The 19,775-nt window shown below is 49.9% G+C and overlaps 1 protein-coding gene across 4 annotated transcripts; it reads right to left on the bottom strand.

The window, feature by feature from the left end:
* Positions 1-7,085: 7,085 nt before the first annotated feature.
* Positions 7,086-19,261, bottom strand: MATN4 (matrilin 4). 4 transcript variants are annotated; one of them, XM_068987675.1, is made up of 9 exons: positions 19,183-19,261; positions 17,872-18,441; positions 13,726-13,846; positions 13,509-13,633; positions 13,293-13,415; positions 10,974-11,387; positions 10,720-10,872; positions 7,242-7,334; positions 7,086-7,162 (listed from the first exon to the last, which is right to left on the bottom strand). In XM_068987675.1, the coding sequence occupies exons 1-9, from the start codon at positions 19,259-19,261 to the stop codon at positions 7,086-7,088; spliced, it is 1,755 nt and encodes a 584-aa protein (XP_068843776.1). The 4 variants fall into 4 exon arrangements, with proteins under 4 accessions (XP_068843776.1, XP_068843777.1, XP_068843778.1 ...); XM_068987676.1 differs by lacking the exon at positions 13,726-13,846 and having other exon boundaries at positions 13,509-13,631; XM_068987674.1 differs by having other exon boundaries at positions 7,139-7,334.
* Between the last annotated feature and the right edge of the window lie 514 nt (positions 19,262-19,775).

The following is a 19,775-nucleotide window of genomic DNA, read 5'->3' on the forward strand; positions in this document are numbered from 1 at the left end:
CAGCACCCCAGGCTTCCCTGTCCTCCACTGTCTCCCAGAGCTTGCTCAAAGTCACGTCCATTGAGTCGGGATGCCATCCAGTCATCTCGTCCTGTGTCATCCCCTTCTCCTCCTGCCTTCAATCTTTCCCAGCATCAGGGTCTTTTCTAACATTTCCAGTAAATGCGCTACGCTTGTAACCTTCTGGAAGGCAGCTGAATTGCCAGTGAAAGGGCTCCCCAGCGCTCTTCCCAACCCTTCACCAATCCCTCTTTCCTCCAAGACCTCTGCCTTTGGGCAGCTGGTACTAAGTCAAGGGATAGCCTCCCACCTCAAACTTTCTCCCCATTACTGATAGAGTGGAAAGAGCCCTGGACATAGACACCCTCCTGGAACGGTTTTGGGAACATCTCTTCCCATCTCTGGCCTCAGTTGCCTTATTTGTGAAATAGAACTGGTGATACCAGCCTCAGAGTGTTGCCACAGGAATTACATGGGGTTGTATAGGATGAAGAGCCCATCATCATCCCTGGAACACATGATGGTCTCTGTACAGATGTGTGACCTTGGCTGTCTGAACCCACCATGAATGGCGTTCCCTTTGGGTCAACCTTGCTCCCTGCCTTCCAGGCTTCTTTTGAAATACAGGTGCCTCTGGGAGGGGGACATACAAGGCACTGGTCCCTCAAAGCATCAGAGGCTGTGCAGGTAGTTCCTCCCACACAGAACTGAGATGACACAGTCCAACATTGGGAAAGGAGGGGTCTGGGCATGAGGGGTCCAGGCTGGCTGCCCAAACGTACCCACCTTCCCAAAATCATCTGCCATTTCCTCCCTAGCCCACTGAGCTCTTTCTCTGTTATCCTCGATGTTTGGCCAGTCCTCCCTGGATCAAGGTGGCTCAGTGGTAAAGAATCCGCCAGCCAATGCAAGACACTTAAGAGATGGGGGTTCAGTCCCTGGGCTGGGAAGGACTCTGGGAGAAGGAAATGGCAACCCACTCCACTATTCTTGCCTAGAGAATCCCATGGACAGAGGAGCGTGGTGGGTTACAGTCCATAGGGTCACAAAGAGTCAAGCACAGCTAAGTGACTGAGCATGCATGCACGCATGCCCTTGATCAAGCAGGCGGAGGATCACACCTGCCACAGTGGATGAGGCCACTCTCTACCCAAACTATGTGCCTATGGGGGTGGGGAGAGTTGGAGATGAGGTTATAAGGACTGGAAAATAGGTTCTAAGAAGCACGTCATTGTGTCTGTCTATGGAATGTAAAATAGCTGTAAATTACCTAGATAACATCCACTAAAGGGTGCTGAAATGAAACATGAGACATACATAGAGTGGGATACTACGCAGCCCTTACAAAGAATGAACCAGGGCATGGACAAAGGTCTTGGATGAAAGCAACAGACACACCAAGTCTGGATCACTAAGCAGGAAGGGCTTTATTGGAAGGATTTGGGGAAGACCTTTTCACAATGCTAGTGGGGGCACTATTTGCACTGTGTTCCCTGTATATGCCTCCCTCCCACCAAGACTTTTAAAATTGTGCAACATGGAGGCCTTGCCAGGATATCAGGTAGTTCACTGAAATGAAAATCAGAAATCAGACTCCTCTGTCCCTGGAATTCTCCAGGCAAGGATACCGGAGAGGTTTGCCGTTTTTTTCTCCAGGGGATCTCCCTGACCCAGGGATCCAACCCTTGTCTCCTGCATTGGCAGGCAGGTTCTTTTCCACTGAGCCACCTGGGAAGTCCAAGGGCTCTGGGACCCAACTCAGAATCAGAGCTCCAGGCACCATCTAGTGGCCAGTGCAGAGATTGCATGAGAAGTACAGGCGAGAAGGAAAAAACAACCCACAGAAGGCGGTCCTGGTCAGCGCCAAGGAGGGGGCTGAGGTTTTGCCTCATTACCACCTCCATCCTCGAGGTCTCCGTTCCAATCAGGATACATACCCCCGCCGCCCAGGTTTCTCCCTGGCTCCCTGCGGTTCTCTCACTGTGATCTTGGGCAGACAACTCGGCCCTCTAGGCGCGGATTCAGTTCAGTTCAGTCGTTCAGTTGTGTCCAACTCTTTGCGCCCCCATGGACTGCAGCACGCCAGGCTTCCCTGTCCATCACCAACTCCAGGAGTTTACTCAAACTCATATCTATCCCGTCGGCGATGCCATCCAACCATCTCATCTTCTGTTGTCCCCTTCTCCTTCCGCCTTCAATATTTCCAGCATTAGGGTCTTTTCCAGTGAGTCAGTTCTTCTCATCAGGTGGCCAAAGTATTGGAGTTTGAGCTTCAGCATCAGTCCTTCCAATGAACACTCGGGACTGATTTCCTTTAGGATGGACTGGTTGGATCTCCTTGTAGTCCAAGGGACTCTCAAGATTCCTCTCCAAAAGCACAGTTCAAATCATCAGTTCTTTGGTGCTCAGCCTTCTTTAGAGTTCAGCTCTCACATGCATACATGACTACTGGAAAAACCATAGCTTTGACTAACGGATCTTTGTTGGTAAAGTAATGGCTCTGCTTTTTAATATGCTTCTAGGTTGGTCATAGCTTTTTTTCCAAGGAGCAAGCGTCTTAATTTTATGGCTGCAGTCACCATCTGCAGTGATTTTGGAGTCCAAAAAAATAAAGTCTCTCACTGTTTCCACTATTTCCCCATCTATTTGTCAAGAAGTGATGGGACCAGATGCCATGATCTTAGTTTTCTGCATGTTGAGTTTTAAGCCAGATTTTTCACTCTCCTCTTTCACTTTCCTCAGGAGGCTCTTTAGTTCCTTTTTGCTTTCTACCATAAGGATGGTGTCATCTGCGTATCTGAGGTTATTGATATTTCTCCCGGCATTCTTGATTGCAGCTTGTGCTTCATCCAACCTGGCATTTCACATGATGTATTCTGCATGTAACTTAAATAAGCAGGGTGACAATATACAACCTTGACATACTCCTTTCCTGATTTGGAACCAGTCTGTTGTTCCATGTCCAGTTCTAACTGTTGCTTCTTGACCTGCATACAGATTTCTCAGGAGGCAGGTCAGGTGGTCTGGTATTCCCATCTCTCTCAGAATTTTCCATAGTTTGTTGTGATCCACACAGCCAAAGGCTTTGACATAGTCAGTAAAGCAGAAGTAGATGTTTTTCTGGAACTCTTGGTTTTTTGATGATCCAGCAGATGCTGGCAACTTGATCTCTGGTTCCTCTGCCTTTTCTAAATCCAGCTTGAACATCAGGAAGTTCACAGTTCATGTGCTGTTGAAGCCTGGCTTGGAGAATTTTGAGCATTATTCTGCTAGTGAGTGAGATGAGTGCAACTATGCGGCAGTTTGAGCATTCTTTGGCATTGCCTTTCTTTGGGATTGGAATGAAAACTGACCTTTTCCAGTCCTGTAGCCACTGCTGAGTCTTCCAAATTTGCTGGCATATTGAGTGCAGCACTTTCACAGCATCATCTTTCAGGATTTGAAATAGCTCAACTAGAATTCCATCACCTCCACTAGCTTTGTTCGTAGTGATGCTACCTAAGGCCCACTTGACTTTGCACTCCAGGATGTCTGGCTCTAGGTGAGTGATCGATCACACCATTGTGGTTATCTGGGTCATGAAGATCTTTTTTTGTACAGTTCTGTGTATTCTTGCCACCTCTTCTTAATATCTTCTGCTTCTGTTAGGTCCCTGCCATTTCTGTCCCTTATTGTGCTCATCTTGCATGAAATGTTCCCTTGGTATCTCTAATTTTCTTGAAGAGATCTCTAGTCTTTCCCATTCTATTGTTTCCCTCTAGTTCTTTGCACTGATCGCTGATGAAGGCTTTCTTATCTCCCCTTACTATTCTTTGGAACTCTGCATTCAAATGGGTATAGCTTTCCTTTTCTCATTTGCCTTTAGCTTCTCTTCTTTTCTCAGCTATTTGTAAGGCTTCCACAGGCCTTTTTACTTTTCTTTTTCTTGAGGATGGTCTTGCTCACTGCCTCCTTACAATATCATAAACCTCTGTCCATAGTTCTTCAGTCTAATCCCTTGAATCTATTGTCACTTCCACTGTATAATCCTAAGGGATTTGATTTAGGTCATACTTGAATGGTCTAGTGGTTTTCCCTACTTTCTTCAATTTAAGTATGAATTTGGCAATAAGGAGTTCATGATCTGAGCCACAGTCAGCTCCCAGTCTTGTTTTTGCTGACTGTATAGAGCTTCTCCATCTTTTGCTGCAAAGAATATAATCAATCTGATTTCAGTATTGACCATCTGGTGATGTCTATGTGTAGAGTCTTCTTTGGTGTTGTTGGAAGAGGGTGTTTGCTATGACCAGTGCTTTCTCTTGGCAAAACTCTGTTAGCCTTTGACCTGCTTTGTTTTGTACTCCAAGGCCAAATTTGCTTGTTACTCCAGGTAGCTCTTGACTTCCTACTTTCACATTCCAGTCCCCTATAACGAAGAAGCCATCTTTTTTGGATGTTAGTTCTAGAAGGTCTTGTAGGTCTTCATAGAACCGTTCAACTTCAGCTTCTTCAGCATTACTGGTTGGGGCATAGACTTGAATTACTGTGATATTGAATGGTTCACCTTGGAAATGAGCAGAAATCATTCTGTCATTTTTGAGATTGCATCCAAGTACTGCATTTCAGACTCTTTTGTTGACTACTCCATTTCTTCTAAGGGATTCTTGCCCATAGTAGTAGATATAATGGCCATCTGAGTTAAATTCACCCATTCCAGTCCATTTTAGTTCACTGATTCCTAAAATGTCATTGTTCACTCTTGCCATCTCCTGTTTGACCACTTCCCTTGCCATAAAACAAAGAGGTTGGGCAGGGCACAGGCTAGGCACTGTACTTAGCACTTTTGCTCATCTGACCCTCATGACCAGGTAAGATCTTAATCATCTTGTCTCCCCTCACTCTAGTCACTCCTGACCACCCGTATCTGTGGTTTCATTCACCTGTGAGATCCCCATGGACGCCTGTAGAAATATCAGCTGTAAGTCAAGGCTTAGCTGAAAGTCACCTCCTCCAGGATTTCTCCCTGCTTACCTGCCCTTTGCTCCATCCCTTCACCTGAATTGTCTTCTTTCTGCCACAGGTATAGTCAGGTGGACCTCACCTACTCCAGCCTGAGACTCCCCCAACCCAGGGGCTTTTCTCAATCATCTTTCTCCCTCCTCACCAGGCCCAGTGAGGGGCCAGGCATAGGTGTGATTCACAATGCCTGCTCTGAGTTTGGTCCTCTTGACTTCAAGCCCTGTGTGGTAGACAGAATAATGCCCCCCTGCAAAGATGTCCACATCCTAATCTCTGGAACCTGAGAATATGTTACCTTACATGGTGAAGAGAGTTTGCAAGGACTTCCCTGGGGGTCCAGTGGCTGAGACTCTGTGCTTCCAATGCAGGGGACTCGGGTTCAATTGCTGGTCAGGGAACTAGATCCCACATGCTGCAACTAAAACTGGGAGCAGCCAAATGAATAATTTTAAAAAAACTTTTTTGGAAGAGAGTTTGCAGATAATAAAGAACTTCAGATGGGGAAGTTATCATGGATTATCTGGATCATCACAAGTGTCCTTATACAGCGGAGGCAGGAAGGTTAAAGTTAGAGAAGGAGGTATGATGCCAGAAGCAAAGACTGAGGTGATGAAGGAATTCAGGTAGCTTCTAGAAGCTGGAAAGGGCAAGGAACCAAGTCTCCAGCCCTGCCAGGCCATTTGAGACTTCTGACCCCAAGAATGTTTGTAATGATTAAGCCAATGAATTTGTGATGATGCTACAGCAGCCACAGGAAATGAAAATACAGTGGCTCAGCTTCGTACTCGTTATGTGACTCTGGGAGACTTAACCTCTCTTTGACTCCGTTTTCTCCTGGTAATGATAAAGGCAAAAATTCCTACCTCACAAGGTTGTTGTGATGATAAAATGAAAATACCTGCAAGTTGCTTTGAATAATGCCAGAGACTAAGAATGTTAGCTATTCATAGCTTGCATTAAGCGAGAGCCTAATAGGTACCAGGCACAAGGTCAGATGCCTTAGAATAATTTCCTCCATTCTCACCACCACCCTTGGGAGTGACTATTTCAATCCCCATTTTACACATAAGGAAACAAACCCAGAGTAATTTGCCTGTCATCACTCTAGGACTGGAAGCATTTTCATCCTCGCAGTTTCTCACATGCACTTGGGAGACTGTACCGGTTTCCCTCTTTACCTACAGAGGATTAGTTTTTATTTTGTTTTTGGTTTTTTTTGGAGAGCAGAGGGTGAAGAAAAGGCTGTGCAGGCCACTTTGGGCCAGACGTCCTGGCTGCCCCTCCCCCCAAAAAACCCACACACCTCCTCCTACCTGGTGCAGGGAGATAAAATCCGAGTGAAACTCACCAATGCGCCCCCGCCCCCCCCCACAACCCGTCCCTTCAGAAGGTCCGATTACTGCCTCCCGCTTCTTCATCACTCACCCCTAAACTCCGCCCAGTTCTAACAGCCCTTAAGCCAGACTCGGGGGGACACCAGGAGACGGGCACAGCCAGAGAGCCAGGTGCCTGACCGCTGAGAGATGGAGGGCAGACTCGCCCAGACCCCAAGGGTAACAGTGGAGCCCCCTTCCCACCGCCTGCATAAGGAGCCATCTGTTCTCGGCTGAATAAACCAGCGGGGGGAAGCAGCTCGCAGTCCCCTGCCCCCCGGCCCGACCCCCGCACAATGCGCCTTTCTCCGAGGAGACGCCGCCTGGGCGCCGCCGGAGAGCGCTCCGTCTGGCCTCCCCTCCCCGTGGCGGCACAGCAAGACACACACACCGACCCCGTGGAAACCAGACATTTTTTTTTTTTTTAAGAAAAAGAAAACAAAAAAAGAAATCCTACAAAGAACTGAGCGCAGCACGCGTCTTCCACATCCCCTCCCCCGATCCCTCCCCGCAGTCCGACTTCTGGTCCAGGCGAGCCCAGCTCGAGCGCAACGCTGGGAGCCCGCCAGCGCCTCCCCCGCGACAGCCCAAGCCCGGGGGGACCCAGGTTCTGTCCGGGCCCGGCGCCCAGACGGCGCCCCTGGAGCGGGGGTAGAGGGCTGGGGCCGTCCGCGGGGCCGCTTTCCTCGCCCGGGTCCGGGCCACCCGCGGCCCTCACTTCTGGGTGGCCAGCTGGTTCTCCAGATCCTCCAGGCGTGCGGTCAGCTGGGCCAGTGGGAGGTTAAGGAAGCCTCCGGGGCTCTCGGGGGTCCTTTCGTCTCCCCTCCAGCCCGCGCCCCCGGACCCAAAGGATATGCTTCTGCGACAGACTCTCTAGCGTCCCCAGCGTGCGGCCCTGGAACTCCACGAGGCTTTCGCATTCGCAGGGGCTCCGAAGCTCTGTCCCCGCGCCGATGCCCTCCTCTGCCAGAGGGGCACAGACAGTCGGGGGAGTGAGAAGCTGCAGGAGGACCAGCCGGCCCTGGCCGAGGTCCCCCGATATCCCTCCACCCCGCCTGCGGCTGAGTGCACCGGTTTGAGATTCAGACAGACCTGGGATGAGTCCCAGCTCGATAGCTGTGAGATACTGGAAAACCCATTCAACCTTTCTAAGCCGTGGATTCATTGTCTATAAAAATGGATACAATGAGAAAACCTATTCTTTGGGCTGTGCTGAAGACTCTGTGATTTTCATGTGAGTCTTATGTGGGTACCCATCTCAGAAGGTTTCTCAAACCTTGGTGCTCATTGGACTCACTAGGAGATCTTGTCAAAATATAGATTCTTGGACTACCCTGGTGGTACAGTGGATAAGAATCTGCCTGCCCGATGCAGGGGACACGGGTCCCCAATCCCTGGTCCAGGATGATTCCACATGCCTCGGAGCAACTAAGCCTGTGAACCACCACCAACTCGAGTCTCTATGCAACAACTACTGAAGCCCGTGCACTCTGGAGCCAGCAAGTTGCAACTATTGAGACCACGCGCTGCAAGAACTACTGAAGCCTGAGCGCCTTGGAGCCTGTGCTCTGCAAGAGGAACCACTGCAATGAGAAGCCTGGGCAACTGGAGAGTAGCCCCTGCTTTCCACAACTAGAGAAAGACTGGGTGCAGGAAAGAAAAAAAACAACAACACACGGAACAGTCAAAAAACAAAATATAGATTGATAAAGAGATATAGATAGATAGATGATAGATAGATAGATTCTTATTCTTAATGGGGAAGGAGCAGAGATGCTGTATTTCTAGTAAGCTCCCAAGTGGTACTGATGCTGCTGGTCCATGGACCACACTTTGAGTAGCAAGAGTCGACAGAAATACGGTCCAAATGAAACTTTATGCGGTGATGGTAGCATCTGTTAGTGTGGTAGCACACAGATGGCTATTTAACACTTGAAATGTGGTTAGTGTGATTGAGGAAGTGAATTATGTAGTTTAAGTTAAATGGGCATATGTTGCTAGTGGCTAGTTTATTGGAGGGTGAAACGTTAGAACTGATACAAGTAAACACTTTATAGTGGATTTCATTGGTTCCCTAGGTCCATGAGTCAAGGTAAATTGGAAGCGGCCAAACAGGAGATGGCAAGAGTGAACATCAACATCTTAGGGATCAGTCGTTCTCAAGTGTGGTCCCTGGACCAGCAGCAGCAGCATCACCTAGGGTGTTATTAGAAATGCAAATGATCTGATTCTACTCCAGACCTACTGCATCGGAAACTCTGGGGTTGGAGACAACAATTTGTCTTTGTCAAACCCTCCATGTGCGTCTGATGCACACTAATGTTTAAGAACCACTGATTCAAGTCTTATTTCCTCACACATTTCAACATCTCTGAAATCAAAATACGTGCCTTATAGTTAAATCCGGCATCTTTATTATTTTTCTTAGCAATATAGAAAATATTAGTGATTCTTACAATGGATGGTATCTTAGATTCACTAAATTCTGTTAATGTGTGCCATTTTGAATACTACAGCACAATGCCTGGCACTTGGCTTTCAATACAGAGTTGCTATTATGATTAAAAAATTATATCTTAGTCTTGTATGTACCCTCAGCAAACTGGTGTATGTTGCGTCATCAGTGATATTGATAACAGCCCCAGAATGGCTCCTAACTTTGCAGGCGGGGAAACCAAGGTCCAGAGAGAGAAGAGGATCTACCCGAGGTCATCCTTCATCGGTTGGTGGAGCTCCTCAATCACAGAGGCCAGATTTCGGTTAGAATTCTAGAACTAGAGGCAACCTGGGGCAGCCAGCACCCTGCCCTATCACAGAAAAGGAAAGGGAAGGGAGGGGTGGGGGTTAAGTGACTTGTCCAAAGTCACACTGCAGGGGACATAAGAGTTAGGGACTTCCAGTGGCTAAGGCTCCGTGCTCCCAATGCAGGGGACCTGGGTTTGATCCCTGGTCAGGGAATTAGATCCCACACACCACAACTAAGAGTTCCCATGCTGCAATTAAAGATCCTGCGTGCCTCAACTAAGACCCAGCTCAGCCAAATAAATAAATGAGTAAAAGAGGACAGAAAGGGCCCTGAAGGAGAAGTTAATCCAGTGTCTCCATAATATCCTCGCTAATTATTAGAATTAGCCTGGAGAGAGGGAGAGAAAGAAAGGTGTGTGTGTGTGTGTATGTATATATGTATATGCATATATAAAAAAATATATATGCATATACATATATACAGAGATATTTTAAACATAGATTGTCCAGGCCCAGCATAGCCCTACTGAACCTAGCTCTGGAGTGGGGCCTGTTTATCTGAAAGAAAAGTCACATTGTAGGCCTGGGTTACAGTCTAAAGACTCTATGGTAAAAAAAAAAACAAAACAATCACCCCCTGAGAAATTCCCTCTATTACCTATAAAGGTACTTGTACACAAAGTTCAAGCCCATCCTCCCTCCACAAATAGAGTTGGTCCCCTTTTCCTTAGCTGAGCACCATATGAAGCAAGGATCGAATTTATGAGATATATACATTTAATATGCCTCCCAGATGGTGCTAGTGGTAAAGAATCCCCCTGCCAATGCAAGAGATGTGGGTTCCATCCCTGGGGCGGTAAGATTCCCTGGAGGAGGAAATGGCAACCTCCTCGAGTATTCTTGCCTGGAGAATCACATGGACATAAGAGCCTGGGAGGTTATAGTCCATAGGGTCACAAAGAGTCGGACAAGACTGAGCGACTAGGCACACATGTATTTAATACACATCTTTGTGTACTTGAAACATGCCCAGTCCTGCCCCTTTCCCAGGTCTGTGAAGCTGAATTCCAGCAAGATAAACGGACTTATGATGTGGCTCCCCTTACCAATGCTGAATTGGGCGTGCCTTTGAAAAAAATCCACCCCCCCCCCCAAATTATTCTGAATTCCCGCTAATTTGGGCAACAGATCGCTTAGAATTGTGCTTCTTAAACTTAGTACTACCCACTCCAGTGTTCTTGCCTGGAGAATCCCAGGGACGGGGGAGCCTGGTGGGCTGCCGTCTATGGGGTTGCACAGAGTCGGACACGACTGAAGTGACTTAGCAGCAGCAAACTTAGTACTAATTCCCTGAGGGTCTTGTCAAAGTGCAGCATTGTATTCAGTAGGTTTTGAGAGCGCTGAAAACGCTGCAGTTTTAACAAATTAACAGGTAACAGCCCTGCCGACGGTCCAGGGACCACACTTTGAGTAAGGAGGCTCTGACCAGCGAGCCCATCCCCCGGCTGTCACTCAGCGAAGGGGGCGGGAGCGAATAGGACCCGGAGGCCTCGGAGGATGCGCGGTGAGAGAAGGGGCGGGGTCCCGAGTCGGCTGAGCTCACCCGGGCAGATCCTGCCTTTGAGGTTCTCCAGCAGGTGCGTCATGGTGCTGAAGTCCGGCGAATAGGACACGTGCAGCTCGGCTGGCTCCGAGGCGATTTCTCGCAGTTCTTCCTCCACGGCCTTGCCCACGCCCACGGCGTACATGACGATGCCTGCGGGGTCGGGGGAACAGAGGGGGCGCCCTGGGCTTCAGGAAAGCTGCCTCCCCGCGTCCAACTCAACCTCAGGTCAGCCCGGCCCTCGCCAAGCCCACCTTCCTCCTTGGCTCGCGCCGCCCACACGGAGATGTTATCCTGGGAGCGGCCGTCGGTGAAGACCAAGCCCACGCGGGGCACGTTGAGCTCCCGGGGCCGCGCGCCCTGCGCCTCGGAGAAGCTGTGCTCCACCATGTGGCGCAGGGCCAGCCCGGTCATGGTGCCGCGCTCCATGTACTCCACGGCCAGGACCGCCTGCTTCACCTCGGCCGCAGTGCCGTAGCGACCCAGCGGGAACTCGGTGCGCACCCGGCTGGAGAACTGCACCAGCCCCACGCGGGTGCCCTCGGGGGACACGTCCAGGAAGTCCACGATCTGGTTCACGAAGCGTTTCACCAGCTCGAAGTTCTGCGGGCGCACGCTCTTGGAGCCATCAACGAGCAGAACCAGGTCCACGTGGCCTTCCCGGCACCCTACACCTCACCAGAGGAGAAGAGCTGGGAGTGAGGGCGGGCAGCAGCTACTTGCTCATTCATTCATTCATTCGCAAACATTTATTATATAACAGATACTATGTGTGAACGCCTTCCTATGCCAGGCACTGTGCTAAAATAATAAAAACTAATCATCACATCATCATCATTGGCATCCTTATCATCTTTGCCATTTACTAAGTGCTTAGCATGGGGCTTCCCTAGTGGCTCAGTGGTAAAGAATCTGCCTCCAATGCAGGAGCTGCAAAAGACTCGGGTTTGATCCCTGGGTGGGGAAGATCCCCTGGAGGAGGGCATGGCAACCCACTCCAGTATTCTTGTCTGGAAATCCCATGGACAAAGGAGGCTGGTGGTCTACAGTCCATGGGGTCACAAAGAGTGGGACATGACTGAAGCAACTTAGCAAGCAAGTGCTTAGCACAGGCATCTTTTTCATCATCATCATTACAGTAGCTACTGTTTACGATCATCTACTATGTTAACCAACAGAATTCTGAGCACTTTGCCTCCCCTGTGCTCAGCCAGAGACCTTGCTAGGCCCCAAGGGAGGTTTGACAATAAATTAAACATAATCCTGATCCATAAGGAAACAGAGATGAAGCAGAGCGGTCACATATGTGATTAGTGACCATCAAGGGAAGTGTTTGAATACAGGGGCATGCAGAGAGCAAGGTAGGATTCTTCCTGGAGTTGAGGAAGGCTGCGTGGAGGTGGTGACAAGTGATTTGGTCTTCAGGGATGAGTAGGAGTTCTCCAAGTCAGGAAGGGACAATTCTAGATGGTGGGGGCAATGTGTGTAGAGGCATGGAAGCCAGGAGCCCTCGACATGTTTGGGAATGGGCTGGCCAGTACGGCTCAAATGTTTAAGTTTGGCAGGAGACAGGATGGTGGGGTTGGCTGAAACAATATTTTAATGACCTAAGGAAGTGGTTTCAAAATTTTGACCACAAGTCACAGTAAAATATGAATAATAATGCATTATGATGCAATTATGTGCCCTGCCATGCCACGCTAAGTTGCTTCAGTTGTGTCTGACTCTCTTTGACCCTATCGACTGTAGCCCGCCAGGCTTCTCTGTCCACGGGGATTCTCCAGGCAAGAATACTGGAGTGGGTTGCCACTCCCTTCCCCAGGGGATCTGGAGTGGGTTGCCACTCCCTTCCCCAGGGGATCGATCCAGGGACTGAACCTGAGTTTCTTACATCCTCTGGACTGGCAGGCGAGTTATCAGTAGCGCCACCTGATAAGCCCATGATGCCCTTATGCTGCTAAGTCACTTCAGTCGTGTCCAACTCTGTGCGACCCCATAGACGGCAGCCCAGCAGGCTCCCCTGTCCCTGGGATTCTCCAGGCAAGAACACTGGAGTGGGTTGCCATTTCCTTCTCCAATGCATGAAAGTGAAAAGTGAAAGTGAAGTCGCTCAGTTGCCCTTATACTCACGTACAATTAAAACTGAGTTTCATGAAACAATACTTATTCTTTCTACATACATGCAGTAAACTCTATTTTCTCTCTCTTTTTTAGAAAGAATTCTGCCTTGTAACCCACTAATTTGATTTTGTTATCCACTATGGTTACACCCACCATTTGAAAAACTCAGGGGTAAGGCATTTGATCTTTATTTTGTAAGCACTGGTGAGCCACAGAAGGCTTTCAAGCAAGGGAGAAATGTGATCAAATAGTGTTTTTGAAATTAACTTTGGCAGCAGGGTAGAAGGCAAAGAGGTAAAGGCAGGGCATGGCAGAGCCTCCAACTCCACCACCACCAACACACACATTTACACCACACTCATGGGTCACAGTAAGGAAAGAGTTAAGGATGCTCAGAATGGGGCAGGGGGGCAGAGGCAGACAGAATTAGCCCCCTTCCACCCATCACTCACGGCTGCAGCTCTTGCCATCTGCCTGGAGCTGCTGCCCCTCAGGACACACGCAGTGGTAGGAGAAGCCCTCACTCACACACTGGAACTCACAGCCATGGTCCACGCCATTGCAAAGATCCCGGGCTGAAAGGAGAGACAAGTCAGGATGAGCCAGGGTGGACTCCACCAGCTGAGATCCCTTGCCACTCTGCACAAATGGAGAAGACCCCTCCTCACCCTGACAGCTCCTCCTGTCGGGCAGCAAGTCATAGCCCTCTCTGCAGCGGCACTGTGGCCCACCAAAAGTGCTAACACAGTCATGCTGGCAGCTGTGGTTCCCGAAGCTGCAGTGGTCAATGGCTGGTGGGAAGGAAGAGACAAAGACACACAGCGGTTCTGACTGGAGTCATCAGAGACCTCAGCATAGGGTACCAGCTGGGGGGCCGGCTCATCCCTGCAGCTCCTCTGGTCCTGCTGGAGTACAAAGCCAGCTTGGCACCGACAGAAATAGGAGCCAGGGATGCTGATGCAGTGATGCTCACAGCCATGGTCCCCTTCCGTGCAGAGGTCGAGGGCTGAGGAAATGGGGAGGTCAGCCTAGGCCCCGGTGCTGCACTTCTCAGCCCTGAGAGCACAACTGCCTGGGAGCTTTTTACAAACACCTATGCCTGGGACGTCCCTGGTGGCCCAGCGGTTAAGACTCCACACTCTCAATGCAGGGGGCATGGGTTCAATCCCTGGTTGAGGATTTAAGGTCCCGCACGATGCGGGGCATGGCCAAAAAACACAAATAAATAAAAATACTTATGCCTGGACCCCAACCCCTAAAGATTCTGACTCAGTTAGTCTGGGGTGGTACCCAGGCATCTGTGATTCTCCAAGCAGAGGCTTCCTTCCTACTGAGCTAAGTAGCCCTCCCAGCTCGAGCCCCAGCATGCCCACTACTAAGCCAGGAAGAAGAATGGGACGCCACAGTTGTAAGAGACAGGGCTTCTGCTCTCAAGATGCTCTTTAATTCACAGGGGAGGACCAGGCCCTGCCATTTAACCTGTCTAAGCCTCCATTTCCCCCTCTGCAAAATGGGAATACCATCGATGGAAGAGCGCGTGTGCATGCTAAGTCATTCTGTCGTTTCCAACTCTTTGCAACTCCATGGACTTTAGTCCGCGAGACTCCTCTGTTCATGGCATTCTCCAGGCCAGAATACTGGAGTGGGTTGTCATGCCCTCCTCCAGAGGATCTTCCCAACCCAGGGATCGAACCCACATCTCTTACATCTCCTGCACTGGCAGGCAGATTCTTTACCACTAGCGCCACCTGGGAAGCCCGAATGGAAGAGAACAATTGCTCTTTACACCCGCCTTCTAAGGAGGGTGAACTGCTGCACTGCTGAGTATCTCAATGATTTCAGTGTATAGATGGCCTAGAGCTGAACTGGGGAATAGGGACTAGAGAAAGATGGGCTGCTCTGTATAAAAGTGTGAGAATGTGGTGTTCCTAGAAAAGAGATGGGGAGGGAGAGAGGGAAAAAAAGAACAAGAGAGATGGTATGGAGATGAGTAACATGGGTTGATCCCTATATAAATTCCCTATAGGGGGGTGACTAAGCACTTACAGAATTGAGGGTGCCTAATATTCATTTATAAATAAAGGATGTTTTATTTTCTGTGTGTATGTTTGACTTCACTTAGATGTAAGTCACATCTCTGTCCACCCCCATTATTTAGTAAAATAGACATACGCACAGCTTATACATACACACACGCCCTTGTGTGCACAAGTGTGTAAACCGGTGAAGAGGCTGATCTACATGCATAGCATGCATGGACTGAGAAACTGAGAGAGGATCTGTAAATCAAATGAATTCAGCAGAAGCTCAGAGCGAGAGGGGATCACAGAATGTAAGCACTCGGAATTCCCAGAGATCTTGAGGAAAGTTTTGAATGTTCACAGGTCTTCAAATAGGGTTTCAAGCCAGCCTTTTCTAAGCCCCCCAAACTAGAAGATCCCAGCTGACATCTGGATTATTGGAAACACAGGACTTCTTTTTTCCAAAATGTTGTGAGGTTGAGAGATGATATATGTAACAGTCTCAGTTCAGTATCTGATGCTCACTTGGCATTCAGTAAATCGTTCAATTCAGTTCAGTTGCTCAATCATGTCCGACTTTTTGCGACCCCAAGAACAGCAGCACAGCAAGCTTCCCTGTCCATCACCAACTCCCACAGCTTGCTCAAACTCATGGCCATTGAGTTGGTGATGCCAACCAACCATCTCATCCTCTGTCATCCCCTTCTCCTCCTGCCTTCAATCTTTCCCAGCATCAGGGTCTTTTCAAATGAGTCAGTTCTTCGAATCAGGTGGCCAAAGTATTGGAACTTCAGCGTCAGTCCTTCCAACAAATATTCAGGACTGATTTTCTTTAGGAATGACTGGCTGGATTTCCTTGCCATCCAAGGGACTCTCAAGAGTCTTCTCCAGCACCCCAGTTCAAAAGCATTAATTCTTCGGCACTCAGGTTGCTTTATGGTTCAACTCTCACATCCATACGTGACTACTGGGATAACCATAACTTTGATTAAGTGGACCTTTGTTGGCAAAGTAATGTCTCTGCTTTTTAATATGCTGTCTAGGTTTGTCATAGGTTTTCTTTCAAGGAGCAAACATCTTTTAATTTCATGGCTGTAGTCACCATCTGCAGTGATTTTGGAGCCCAAGAAAATAGTCTGTCACTAATCCATTCCAGTAAATGGTAGTTGCCATTATGATCACAGGACTGGACACACATGTATTCCGTACATGGAGGGGGGTATTCCAATTGCATGAGCAAAGTATTGTGTGTCATCGCTTTTCAGAAGGCAAGAATGAAGAACCAGGCTTTGAGAGATTGCAGGTGCACAGAGGCGAGGCAAGAGGAGCCCAGGTGAGCAGCTGGGAAAGAACTGAGATGCAGAAGCAGAAACGAGCAGCATGGATGGGGAATATAGGGGGTGTATGTATGGAAATTCCAACAGTGTCTAAATAACAGAAACAGTAAAGATGTGCCTCTGAAAAGGCTTGGGAGGTGTTTTGGAGCCAACCAAGAGATGTGCCTGAAAGAGGGAGGAGAGAAGATTGCAGAAAGTCCACTTAACCGTGGGGTCAAGACTTCTGGCCCTTGTCCCACCAAGGACTTGTGTGACCCCAAGCGATACTTTTTCTTTCCTAGACCTGAAAAGTGAGGGAGCTGGACTTTGACTTCCAAACGCCCTGCCAGACTCACTGGACTGATGCTGGGTCAATACGAAGCTGCAGAAGGTTCAGGAGCAGGGAAAGTGTAGGATGGGAGTAGTTCTCACCCATACAGCTCTTGTTATCTGCTGCTAGCTGGTAGCCAGGGTTGCAGGCACAGTGGAAGGTGCCCAGGGCGCTGACACACTGGTGCTGGCAGCCGTGTCCCCCCTGAGCACACAGGTCCTTTCCTGAGGACATACAAGAGTAGAATCATCAGGGAACAGAGCGGGAGAACACTCCAGCAAGAGAGAGCTGGATGGGGTCAGAGGCAGGCCCCGTGCTCCAGGATGTCTTTAGATGAAATATGACTCGTTTGAGAGGGGCCGACCCAGGGGAGGGCTTAGGGAAAATATATGGCCTGAGTGGCCCCTGTGAGTAGGCTCTGAAAACCTGGGCACCTAACCAGGTGGGTCAGGGGGATAAGGAAGGACTCCACGGAGTTAAGTAGAGGAAGTCGAGAGACCAAGTGAAACCGAAAGTCGCGTCCAACTTTTTGCGACCCCATGGACTGGGTCCATGGAATTCTCCAGGCCAGAATACTGGAGTGGGTAGCCTTTCCCTTCTCTAGGGGATCTTCCCAACTCAGGGATCAAACCCAGGTCACCCACATTGCGGGCGGAGTCTTTACCACCTGAGCTACAAGGAGGGCAGCGAAAGACAAGGTGTGACAAGAACGCATCTGGCAGCATTGTGGGAGGAGCCAGAACAAGAGTGGGTGGGTCCTGTCCATGCGGACCGGGCTTGGCTCTTCTAGGAAGGCGATGGCGCTCAGCCGTTAGGGGTGGTGCTTCTTGTTTAAAGGGGAGGTTTTGGAGTTAGACATTAAACCCGTGGAAACCACCATGGTTCTTCAAGGTGGGTGGGCACGATAAACGTCGCTCCTTGTTGCGGGGAAGCCTTAAGCAAAACTGGGCAGAGCTGGAATTTAACACAGCCCGCAGTGGGCCACTGACTCATTGGAAAAGATCCTGATGCTGGGAAAGATTGAAGGCGGGAGGAGAAGGGGACGACAAAAGATGAGATGGTTGGATAGCATCCATGGACATGATGGATAGACATGAATAAACTGTCCATGAGTTTGAGTAAACTCCGGGAGTTGGTGATGGACGGGGAGGCCTGGCGTGCTGCAGTCCACGGGGTCGCAAAGAATCGAACACAACTGAGCGACTGAACAGAACGCAGTTGCCAGGGCAACGCAGGGGCCTGGTAGGCGGGGCTAAAGGTGATGGGCGGAGCCACCGGGGGGGGACGGGATTTCACTGCGGTGGGAACCGGAATCCGAGCTGTGGGAGAGTTGGAGACTCCGTCCGGCGCTCCCCTCACTCACGACACAGCCGGCCCTGGAACTGCCGGCCGAACTCCTGGATAAGGTCGAAGGACTCGACGAGGAAGACGTGCTCGTTCAGCGGGGGGGACGCCATGGCGCGCAGGGAGCCCACGTCGGCGCGCTGCACCCCCACGGCGTAGATCTCGATGCCGCGGGCGCGCGCCTGAGCGGCCACCTCTGCCACGCGATCCTGGGGCCGCCCGTCGGTCACGATGACGGCCACGCGAGGCACGCGCGCCTCCGGCGGGCGCGCGCCCTCGGCCACGCTGAAGGCCACATTCATGGCGTACTGGATCGCCAGCCCGGTCATGGTGCCCTGCGCCAGCGGCACTAGAGCGCGGATGGCGCGCTCCATATCCTCGCGGCGCGAGAAGGCTCGGAGCGGGAAGACGCTCTGCACTTGACTCGAATACTGGATCACGCCGACGCGAGTGGCGTTGGGCCCCACGTCCAAGCTGCGGAGAAGGCCCACCAGGAACTGCCGCATAGTCTCGAACTCGAAGGGGCGCACGCTGCGTGAGCTGTCAATCACGAACACCAAATCCAGGGGCCCAGTACTGCACCTGGGACCTGCGAGGAGATCAGGAAAGGCTCTCTTAGGTTAGCAAAGCCTCGCGTCCAGGGAGAACCCCCAGGAAAACCCAGAGCGGAACAATGCTCTCCCGGCGTAACAGCGCCCAGCTCAGAATTAACCTTGCAAATGCAGGTTATATCCATCCACTCGCCCAGCATTTGCTGAGGGCCTGGGGAAGGAGACTGCACCGAATCTCTATCCTACAGCTCTGAGGGCTACTCTGAGGAGGTATTATCCGTTCGGAGCGGGGACAAAGGGATGTAGCAAACTCAAATGCTGGCTCTAGGAGCCAGGCAGGCAACGTAAATAAAGGAGGGAATGTACTGGGGTTAGGACGGTGGACATCCAGAGAGCCCATATGGTTCCTGAAGTGGGCAGCCCCAACCAAATATTGCCTTGCAGCCGTGAGGACCCCATGTTAGCAGATCTTTAGTCTTTTCATGAAAAGCCTCAAATTGTTTTTTTTTAATGTAAAATCGCCTGTTTTTTTTTCTCAATTAACTTTTAAAAATGAAACGCCAACTGGGCAGTTCTGCATGAGCCCAACTTAGCTGCCTCCAAGCCACATCATACACTGGGGAAACTGAGGCCCACAGAAGCGAAGCTGTGAACTCGAACTCAACCCCTTAGAGTTCCAAAGCTCTTCCTTTTCTCTCCCTGGTGTGCAGTTGGCTGCAGATGGAGAACCGGCTTTTGCTCCCTTCCCCACCTGCTGGTGAGGGTGGGCCCTGGCTCACCTGCCAACTGCAGTTGGGTTTCCCAAGGCTGGAGAAAGAGCAGCAACAGGGGCAGCAGCGAATATAGAAGCCCCCTCATGGCACTCAGCCAACAGAGAACGGAGGTGTCGAGCCTGAAGAGGAAGGAAAATATCAAAGCAATAGTGTTTACAGAGCTCTTATTCTAGGTGTTGGGCATTTGGAGGGGGAGGAGGGTCATGGGTTTATTTTACTAATCTCTCTAGTTTCATGCATGGTGAAAATTTTCATTATAAAAAAATTTCATCACAGTGAGTTTGCTGGAAACACAGGGAATTCTGCTTTTCAGAACTGCAGAATAGTAAATAAATAGAAAGTAGATTTTAAAATATACAAAAATCTAAAAGGAAAGGCCTTTCCTCAGTGCCAGGCACGATGATAAATGCTTTTCATGCACTGTGGCATTTATTGAGTCCTCTCAACAGTTCTATGAGTCCAAGGCTGTTGCTGTCTCCAGAGTACAGACGAGGAAAGAGGCTCAGAAACTTCACTGCGTGTACCCAAAGTCGTGTGGCAAGAAAGTGACTCCTCCAGGATATAATCCTATGCCTATGGGGTTCCAAGGAGCAGCCGCG

The sequence above is a fragment of the Capricornis sumatraensis genome, chromosome 15 (genome assembly GCF_032405125.1).
Source record: "Capricornis sumatraensis isolate serow.1 chromosome 15, serow.2, whole genome shotgun sequence".
NCBI lineage: Eukaryota > Metazoa > Chordata > Mammalia > Artiodactyla > Bovidae > Capricornis > Capricornis sumatraensis.